This window comes from Pholis gunnellus (genome assembly GCF_910591455.1).
Source record: "Pholis gunnellus genome assembly, chromosome: 20".
Taxonomy (NCBI): Eukaryota; Metazoa; Chordata; class Actinopteri; order Perciformes; family Pholidae; genus Pholis; species Pholis gunnellus.
The window spans coordinates 13,878,865-13,890,100 of NC_136547.1; the positions used below are offsets into that span (position 1 = coordinate 13,878,865).

The window sequence follows — 11,236 nt, forward strand, 5'->3', positions numbered from 1 at the left end:
ATGGCGGCACCAGAAGCAGTTACTTCCAGAATGCGGGCATTGGGGACGTCCAAAAGAGCTGACAAATGGTCTCCAGCGTCCACTCTGAACTTTATGGAAAGGTAATCGATCAAAACACGCTCATATTTTCCACCTGCGTGTCATTCAACACTTCAGCCAGCCGGTGTTCAGAACCTGTGGCAAGTCAAGGCTTTATTGCCCTGCAAGAAAAAGGATTTATTGACCGTGTTTGCACTAAAACACAATCAAAGCACAGAAAAAAAATCAATACGGGTGGAAGACACTTCACTGTGTTCAAATTAAGCAATCTGAGTCTTTCGCCATTGAGTGTAGTAAATACTTAAGGCATGACACTCACAAACAGTAGAAATGTAGCATAATCACTGCACTGTGTTTCCTGTTGTTTAATATGTGTCAAACACATTAATCGTAGGTGGCCCGGGTCTGAATATTATAATTAATTCTTGACTTTAAGATAAACACAGTGCTGTCTTTATGTCACAACTGACTGACAAAATTGTGGATACTCTGTAACTTGTGATTTGTGGTGCTTGTCATCAACTCTTCTACATTTCCACATCATCAGTAATGCTAAAAAATATCTTGACAGCCATTTGAGAGATTTTTTTTTATGCTCCAATAGACACCAAACATGATTTATTCATTTTGTGTCTCATTTCAGAAATTGTTTCATCTGGTTGTTGTTTGATGTGCAGCGAAATGTCGGTGATTGACCAGGCACGTAATGTGAACACGAATAGATAACTTACTCAAGAGACTGAATTGGACGGCCTTGGCACCATTAACCAGGACAGGTGCGACCAGACAAACCACACCAATCGTTCTCATTAACAGATCTGGAAAACATTTTTCAAAAGAAACAAATCTACTCAAACCAAGAAAGATAAAATATCTAACATCGGTCTCTTGTGATTTGAGATTGGATCTCACTCACACGTTAACACTTCCTGCAGCTTGAGAAGGGTGTTTTTCTGATGCCAGAATTTTCTGCGAACAAATGTGTTGCACCTACTGGATGTGTAACGGATATAACTCCCTCTTCTGTTGTTTCGTGATCTAGGTGTATTTTCTTTTATGAGCACTTTAAATAACAGTCAATTCTCAAGTTAATCTACTGAATGAGAACACAGACATGGGTCATTTCATTTTGTTGCCAGGAGTGCGTGGTAAGGTTGCCAAGTAGCCTGCCGAGAGCGCATATACGTCTCATTCCACCGACGCCTCTGAAGAACTGCATGCTGAACAACAGGTGGCATGAAAACACCGCTGTCACTTCCTTGTTGTGACGTCTAATTACCGTTTTCCTTAGACTGCCATCTGAGACCCTGATGAAGATTCTGTCATACCTAGAGGCCTCCGCTCTTTTCAGCATCAGCCACGTCAATCGGCTCTTCTACCAGCTTGCCAATGATGAGTAAGTACCAGCCAGGTCCTGTTAATGCAACAAAGGCAGTACATTAAAAACATCAGTTAGGAATCCAATCCAACAGAAACTTTGTCCTATTTTCATGAAACATGTGAACAATCGTCCAGTGCACTAAAACGCAGCACTTAAGGATTATGTTTTATGAAAGATTAATATGTTTATTATCAGTTTCTCTGTTAATTGTTTGGTCTTAAATATTTTACAGCCCAATGTGACCAACAATCCAAACCCCAAAGACATTGAGTTTACTACCATATAAGACTTAAAACAAATTGAAATATCCACATTTTAGAAGCTAACAACAGACATTAATTACTAGTATTCCATGAAAAGAAGTTTTCCTTGATTGTAGTGTTGTGACGTGTATTGCTCTTTTTTCTTCTTCAAGAAAAATACTCACATTTCTAAAAACATAAATCTACTTCACTGGAAATAAGTTGAAGAATACTTACTGCAACGGTAGATTATTTCCTTTTTTTAATGAATATTTTTAGGACTGAGATTAGACAGAAATGACTTGATTAGATGGAGATTTGTTTTGTAACTTGACAGCTCTCTTGTAGACAGGAGATCCGGCAACCTTTAACGTTGGCGCCTGGGAAAACTGGATTTTATATATTTTATACTGTTCAGAGACATCTAGACTTGTTTTTGTAGAGCAGTTTCCATGTCCACCTCAAAACAGACAACTTGGACATGACATCTCGTAAGGAAGAGTGTGATTAGGTATTTAGTGACCCCTTAACGCTGTGTTGTTTCACTGCACAATGTTAGGCATACAGTTTGCTATCACATATCAGGCAGTACCAAATATAGTAGTAACTGTATAAAACTGACATGAGTAATGATACAACAGAAACAGATGTCTATGTGTTCTGACAGGTTGCAATTTGTGCAGACTGCACAAACACAGTAATTCACCGTGATGGAAAATAGAGCCATGCAAACTATAACCAGTGGAAAAAGACCCACTACCACCTGCCACTGCACACTGAGCTGTGAGGAAACCAACTTCCTTATGTGATGTCATGTGATGTCAATGTTCTTCTGGGCATTGCTCAAAACGCCACTTTTCTGTTAATTTCTGCTTATATGGCTTAAAAAAACATACAAAATCATATTTAACTTTTCAAAGCATTGCTTTCATGAAACCTTTATTAACCATATAGTAAGAAATTCCACCTATGAGTAAAGTAGCACTTTTAACAGGAAATGCGCATCATTTTTCTCTACCGAGACACAAACAACAGAAGAGCATTTGCATTCAAGAACAAGTCAGAGAAGTCATCTTAGAACGGCAGACCTGTGACAAAAAAAGCATATCAGGCATTATTTCATAATCTTTTGTGTTTTAACCTTCTTTAAGTTGTCCTCACTCACAGCGACCTGTCCCCTTTCTATACCTTACACTGCAGTGCCCTGTGGAACAAGATATACATAGCCGAGCTGAATAAAATGAATAAAAAGTGGAAACCTAAGTGCATGGACGGGCCGCTGCAGAAGACGGCGGCAACGGAGGCGCGCGATCGGCCTGCGGGCTACTGGAAGCGGCTGCACTTCAAAACCGTAGCCGCATATGACACGAACAAGTGGGAAAGTCGTCTTGGTCTCATCAGCCGTCACACTGGGCTGCCCAGCCAAACGGAGCTGGTCCTCAGGTAAGAGGTGGAGAGGGGCAGACACTGCTTATGAAAACCACTGAGATGAAGTACCTGAGGTGTACGGTTTGTTCTATCTACCCGGCACTTGATTTCACTTACCAGACGCCTGAGTAGCCTGTCAAGCGTTGTTTGTGAATTAAGCTTAAATGAGTGCTTACTGTGTGTTTTCAAGCATTTGAGTCCCTTAGCTACTGAGGCGTGAAGAAAAAGATCTCGTTATTTCTCAGGGAATCCTTGTGATTTCCTTTTAATATTTTCCAGTGTGCTGCTTTACTTTAGTTCAGCCAAGAGGAGTTGTGTTGATCACACTTTGTGTACCGTGCCGTAATCTGCCATCTGTTTTGGTACGTCTTGCTGCTTTGCAATTGCGAGCGGCTCTGTGAGGTGCCATGGGAACCCCTTGCCTTGTTTGTGGTTAGCAAACAGTGAAACTTTGGAGATCCACCCTGTCAAGACGGTTCAAAGGTATAGAGACTAGAGGACAGTTCAAGCCGCCAGCTATCAAATCCAAAGCGGGGTTTGTTTTTCATATCGCACTTAATGACACTTTCTTATTGAAGGTGAGAAAGGAGGTCTCCGTCTGAGCGAGATGTCTGCTCAGGGGGATGCCAGTGCGCAGGGGAAAGCTCCCTCATCGCGGTTTCTGCTGTGTTTTTATAACCTCTGATTAGAGGCTGTGCAGCACTCAATTTTGAGTTCCGTGGCAGTCGCTCTGGTACAGAGGGGAAGTAGAAATAATTGTGTTCCTTGTAGATGCTGTCTGAATTGTTGAAATAAATTACTTAGCCCCCCCCCCCAAACTCGTCATCCACAACAGACACACACACACACACACACACACCAACTCAGACAATTCCCTGTGGGGAGTTTGTCTGTTAGAGATACTGAGGAGCATTGCGATTTACCTTGCTAATAATCATTTCACAAGACATCACACACACAGACAATGCGGAGCGAAACTCCCCTGGGTCATCCGAGGCCTCCTGGGCTGCTCCAGTTTTTAGCTTTGTTCCTCCACTTAATTGATATTGGATGGTGCCGAAGCAAAAACACCGGCTGCATCACAGTCGGGGCAGCGCTGAATCACATTTCAGACAGAACTGGATCAAGAGATTTATCACAACAGCTGCGCTTTCATTTCAATCGCTGCATATCATTTCATTAAGTGAGCACGTCTATATTAAGTGAGTTATTTCCCCCTTTATAAAGTCCGAAGCCTGCTAATGTCAGATTTCAGGTCTCCCTTACCGTACTATACTGAATACAGTATAAATAATTGTACATGCTGTTGTTGTGAAACATCCGTCACCTCTTCTTTGCTATAATCCTGTGTCGTGTTATCTTATTCTAGAGACTTGCACGTCAGCTGGCAGCTGACGGTGTCTGATAAGTCAGGGCATGAGTGCACACATGAACTGAGCCGGTCGCACTTCTGCGAGACTTCTGTGACTCTGTGCTGGAGCGGAGGAAGCTGCTTGCCCAACTACCAGCAGATTTCCACCCTTCAACTCCATGGTGTCAGGAGGATAGCCCTCAACTGCCCCGGCCTGAAGAAGTGAGACAGTCTGCGTCCATCTCCATCCATCTCTCTCTCTCTCTCTCTCTCTATGTCTCTCTCTCTCTGTCTCTCTCTGTCTCTGCTTCCTCTTTTCTCTCACTGAATCCAACTGTTTTCTTTGCCTGGCTGGAGGTCCCTCATGGCGAAGTTAGACACGCAGGCTCTAACTGAAGGCGCGCCGGTCATTGGCCAGGACAGACTTGTTGAACTGAAGCTGCTACAGCCTGGCATCACCATCGGTGTCTGGAGGGTAATTACTTCACAGGCAGCTATGGCATTTTTTTTAAATGATTGTTCGTTAGCTTTTAGTAGCTGGTACAATTAGACGGGTTGTGAATTTACCTGAAATTGAAGTGATGGCTCTCTTTGCAGGACCAGTCCTCAGTTGCCTTTGTCATGTTCACCCTTCACTTCCACAGGCTGGTGGAAAGAAGCATCCGGGGATCTCCTGTTTGGTAGGCTGCACTTGAACCGGCACCTTTTTATTCACATGCTTACATGGCGTGCAGTGTACCACCATCGGACGGTTAGGGCGTGAAGCGTCAGCATCACTGGCACATAGTGGATATTGTGACTGTACCTCATTTTTGATACAGACATTTTTTCTTGTACACTTACACCAGTTTTCTTTTAATAATCATTTGCCAGACAGACACACATACACAGCGCAGGTGTTAATTGCGAGCGGTTGACTTCACATATTAGCAGAGCTTAAAACACACGGGGTAAATATTTGGAGGATTAGCTTTTGTAGTCTTTAGTTTGAATTAAAAGCCGATTGGCTGGATCGGTCGCTGTCAATACAAGGTTCAGGGCCAGATTAAGTTGTTGAATGAAACAATCTACATTTTTTTCAGATGTTGCTGTCTTTCTTGTGAAATAGTGGATACTATATAATGAGGAGTCACAAGTGGGTATTGTTTGAAAGGGTCATCTATCTGAAAATAAAAACAAATACATAAATAATCCAACATATGTGATATCCAGTACTGGGGTTGCTGTATGCTCTTGACGGTGCTACATTGATCATCTGAGAGGAGAGACAAAACATCAGCAAGACTACACAGCATTCTTGATAGTGCTCCACCTCAGCATGGTGTGGACATAGCCCCCTCTCCTGGTTTCATGTGAGAACAAATGTTGTTGCAGCACATCATGATTCCAGTCCACAGGAGTAATAAACCTCTGAAATACCTCCTTAATGAAATACCTTTGTCTTAATGTTTTCCTCATCGCCACAGTCTTCGTTTCATTTTCCTCTTTCTTTCTGTCCTCCAGCCCTTACGTGGAGCCAATAATGAAACCCCCTTTTGATGACATAGACCCTGAATATGGTCTCCATGGTTACCAACTACACATCGTCCTCCACAACACGGCCTGTGAGATCGTGTCCGGAAGCTTCCCCGAGATTTTCTGCCGGAGAAGTACTTTATTTATACTCGTATTTACTAAGTCACACTGTATCCTGTGCTGAATGGGTCATTTAATAACTATTTTTAATTAGAGCAGGTGTGATTCATATGTACAGTCATTTCTACTAATACTACTGTACTACATATAGTTATAATGCCTCCGTAGCCACAAGTTCTCAGACCATCAGGATGGTGAACTTTGACATCTACGTCCTCTGCCTCGTCCAACTAGCTCATTGTCCTCTGTGAATCCTTCGCAGCGTCCTGCACATTTACACAGTTTACCTTTCAAATCTGACATATGTACATTTTTATATAAAAATACACACATTGCAGCATGTGACAAATAACACCTTTTGAAAATTAGAAATGTAAGATAACCTTTATTAGCTGTGTTCATTAATTGTATTTGAAGATCATTATATAGCTCATAGATTGACTGACTGAACTTATTAGCCTTCACTAATCAAGTGACCTAGCACTCATTTCTATTGTTTTACATTTACTGGTCACGTGTTGTTGTCTTTCACCAGCTCAGATCTGTGATGGCCTAATCCAGCTGACTGCCATTAGCAGGACCGTCTTATCGCAGCACATACCTCTATCCAGCAGAATCAACCTTCCCTGGAGGTGTGAGGCCCTGCAGGGCGCAGTGAAGGTACAACATGTGCTGTTGAATACTACACTATTTTCACTATGTGGTTTATGAAAACATCTCCAGTATATTACTGACTTAATGGTAAGCGTGCCAAAGAAACAGACCGCATGCTGGTTTTATTTTAATGTTCACAGATCTATTGAAAAAGCTGATTTTGGAATAATTCCCTCTCATCTCCTGGTTAAAGTGAATACAATTCAGGATGTATTTTGACAGTTTTGAACCCCACTGACTTCACAACAATGATAGTCCAGAAAAGAGATCCCTGACATTAGTTTATTCCACAACTTCTTGCCAGAGTTGCTGCGTCATGAGTTTGACTCTACTGGACGAATTCAAGAAACCTTTCTGGTGCGTCGGCTCTCCTGTTTCCATGGAGCAAGAGAAGACTCCTGTCTCCTACGACTATGATGGTGAGCACTTCCTGATCCACTATCAGGACTCAGACGGTCAGGTGAAGATGAAACTTGTATGGGTGAAGGAACAGAAGCAGTTTGTTCTGATCAGTTTAGTTGTCTACGTGACTGTTTGCAAAGTCAACAAGCATTTCAGCAGAGATTACTGAACGTGCAGCATTTCTGGAGCAAGTTGTAAGGTTTTAATCATAACAGTTTGATACTATGAATACGCTTTTCATATTTCAATTAAACATATACCTGTACTGCGTGATCTTCTTGTATTTTATTATATAAGCATGTTTTTTTTATAGGGACAAAAGAGTGTGCCTCCAGAATAATGTAACGCTCTTAGTGGTCGAGAAAGCAGAAATGTATTTAATGATATTTTTTATGTGCAGAAAACGTTGCAGTTCAAAAGCCGATTTGCCAAAGTAATGCCACTTTTTTATTACTTTGTCTTTAAACGCTGCATACAAAATACATTTTGATTGGATTTAGAGAATAAATAATGATTTGCTTTGAAATTGTAATCTTCTGTAACTTTAGTTAAAGAGAGAGGGATGGGAAAGAAATATCAACTGGGACATTTAATAACCACTTTATAATATAATAATAAAGTTATTTTTGAATTGCCTAATTGAAAGCATTATCAATGAGTCAAAATCAGCTTCATTTGTCGAGTATGTGCACACATACAAGGTATTTATCTCCGGTTTTGAGTTGTTCTCACTGTATTTAAACACAAATTCTTATGTTACAATTGAAGACACATGTTTTCATATCTCTGAACTGTACTTACTGTTACACATCTGAAAAAGACAACCCCCAAGTTGGATTTTAAGCCGGAAGCATATATCTCTTATGCAGATGTGAATCTTTATCATAGTGACAACTGAGTAGACCCTCTTCACATATTCCTTGTGAATTGTTCTAAGGGTAATCTATTCTCTACTCTTAGAGGTGATATAGGTAATTGCAGTCATTTTGCCCAGCCTGACACTGTATTACACCACTATGTCATTTAGCGACTCCGAAATTGTTTTTACATGCAGCGTAAGAGGAAATTTGACCGCGACACTAAATCTAATGCCTCATTCACATTGAGTCATTTTGTAAATAGAAACATGTTGGAGGAACGATGGTTGTACTGTAGGAGTAGGTTGTATGGACACGTTCGAAGATTTGCCCCACAACGCCTGAAGGAGATTCCATAGTATCTTCATCATCCTCCTTCAGAGTTACTTTAATCACTTAGCAGATCTCTACTAACTTAAAGTATCCAAATGACTGATATATTTATTATGAATCATTCTTTTACTGTTTTGTGTTATGTATTTGGTGTATTTGCCATTTTCCTTTGTTCGTACATAGATATGCGTTTGCCATGACCAGTGTGTCCACAACCTTGAACAGTCACTAATACTTTAAAAGCATCTACTCTTTATTAAATATAACACTTTTAACTCTTAAGTATACTCTTCATTTTTGGGGGGAAATTGTCTAAACGAGGTCGTCCTTTACATGTTTAAATGGTATGAAGGTTTTGCTGCTTTTGTATGATTCATGCAAATTAGGTTAAAGTTTTCTCTTATCCTGGTATTTGTACCTGTACACCCACATTACCTCAATTGCATTGTCAGCCATTACGCAATCACTTTTAGATGAAAATTGAGTTTAATGTCCACACCCTGGGCAAGTCTGGCAACAGCGATAGAATTAGTGTAGGAGCAATTGTTGGAAACTGTTGCTGTGCTGCTGATGGGCCAGCACTGCTGATGGCAATAAAATATCTCTGGATAATAGGATTTCAGAGGCTTCCCTTCCTTTTCTCTGTGAGGGTCATCATCACCTTGAAAAGATGCTTATTTCTATCCAAACACATCACCGACTGCATTGGCACTGGATCCAAAATCGTTTCGGGGAAATGAGCCAGAGGGAAAAAGAGGGGCAACAGTATGTGTGATGAATTGTTTTTTTTTCTCATAAGCTTCACAATAGAAAACAAAGAACTGTGATGGGGCGAGTGACATTGTATGACTCACAAGGACTCCGTGTGTTGTCATACTTTGAACATTTTACAGGCCTTGTGCTCTCCAACTCCATCCATATCAGGGGCTGTTGAATCGCACGCTGTATGGATGAAAGCCATATAGCAGTACAAGGGATTGCTGACTTGGCCATTCGAAAGCACTGACAAATTACATGAAATTGGCCATTACTTGGACTGGATGATGTGTACAATGTATGACTTCCAGGTTCCAAGTGTGTTACAACACATTTCCATCCCAGTGACCTTCATAGTACTGTTTCGCTGTCACATCGGCTGTTGCAAACTGCCAATCATTCATTTTTCATTTTATTAGAAAAACCAGGAGTCAAGGGTATTGTGGATCAGTTAATGGACTTGCAAGAACATAAAGCCCCTTATTCAAAGGTTTGAGTCTTGAGTAATGGCTAAATAAAGACAATGGATATGTGGGGCAAGGACTATGAAACCTTGATTGAAAGTACTATTCTGTCTATCGTGTTGCAGAAAGTATTAACTTAATGCTCTTATAGTGATTTTTCTATGAAGAAATATTCTTGGAAATACAAAAATCTATTTATACGAGCATGCTAAATGTAAATGTGTTCCAATAGTTCTCCAGTAGATGGCTCTCTTCAGTAAACAATGAATCCTTAAACCAGCACATGAGGTTTACATGTTCTCCATGTGTTCAGACGTAACATAAAGAAATGGAGCAATGTTGTCTTTTTTTATCAGCACAGCATTACCGTTTTATTAGGGAATCATTTCTTTCTCGTGTTGTTTTTCTTCTTTTTTTTCTGCTCTTTTGCAAAGTAATTGCAGGCCTGTATGTTAATCACACATTTAAAGACTCAATGATTAAATAAGAAGCCACAGCCAAACCACTGAATGGATAAATGTAGTGACATAAAGCTTCATTAAACTCATCTTTCTGAGTTTCCTCACAGGCTAATCTTGGAAGAAAATTGCTTCCATTTTTAGCCTTTAATTCTCTCCCCTGTGAGTGACCAGCTGGGTCCGCAAATTATTCAGCCTTTGAAGCCAATGAAACCGTCCTTTTCTTAGTCTTCTCATTGGGGAAAAACAGTCAACTAATGAAATTCACCGGGGAGGGGGGGGGGGGGTGCTTGATTATGTGTGTGTGTGTGTGTGTGTTTCTGTGCACACAATCAAAATGCATGCTTTGTCTTGTTTTCATTTACAATGACCTTCTAAACTGATTGTCCTAAAAAATATTAGAGCTTAATTTACATCCCCCACAAGACTGGGGAGATAATCACGGTCTTGCGCCACACTGATGCGTGCAAAGCCTTCAAAATTCCTAGCCCCTAACGTTCCAGATTTATCACCCCGTTGGGTAAGTACTTTACGCCAGATAAGTTAATTATGCTTGTAATGATCTGAAAAAAAAGCAAGCACAGCAACCCAAAAAAACCTATGCCACAAAACATATTAGAAACGGCATAATCCTGGAAAATGTCTTTTGTAGATGCCACGAAATAACGGCTGGTCAGGCGTTTACATTCCTGACATTCACTGACCCTCCTCGCTCTCTCATTCACCTTTACTTCCATCCTGGTTAGGTAGTGGAACTGGATAGTGGGGAGAGCTGTGAGGGGTGACAGTATTATAATAGGCTCATGATGCCCGGTAAGATCCTCGGTTTATTCTCCCCTTTAAATGGTGCATTACGGTCAGACGGCCGTGGAGAAATCCATTTATATCAAAGCCGCAGCTCGTCCTGCGGCTCCAAGCGCTCAATGAGCAATATGATCCTGCTGCATCCAGTGTTGCCTCAGTCTGCCATGACAGACAGTCGAACACATGTAATATTGCTGCATATCACTGAAGCCCAGGTGGTGATGATCACCTGTAGTTCGTCTAGTAGATGTTTATTATTATAAATGATAAAAGTAAAAGTTGCTCCACCTCGATTAGCTACAAATGTTGCTGAAATGGTAATGCATCTATAATATCAATCCAATAATGTCATAAAAATGAATAAACTACTCAAAAGGGTGTGATTCTGGATTATACATACCTTTGATTTACTTTAAGAACATACTATTTCTC

The 11,236-nt window shown here is 40.7% G+C and overlaps 1 protein-coding gene across 1 annotated transcript; it reads left to right on the forward strand.

Moving 5' to 3' along the window:
• Positions 1 to 7,301, forward strand: fbxo15 (F-box protein 15; the record flags this gene model as incomplete). The annotated part of the gene is made up of 9 exons (XM_079181563.1): positions 1 to 101; positions 1,331 to 1,435; positions 2,863 to 3,105; positions 4,460 to 4,663; positions 4,787 to 4,916; positions 5,039 to 5,121; positions 5,945 to 6,090; positions 6,612 to 6,736; positions 7,035 to 7,301. The coding sequence occupies 9 exons, from the start codon at positions 1 to 3 to the stop codon at positions 7,299 to 7,301; spliced, it is 1,404 nt and encodes a 467-aa protein (XP_079037689.1).
• Positions 7,302 to 11,236: the final 3,935 nt, after the last annotated feature.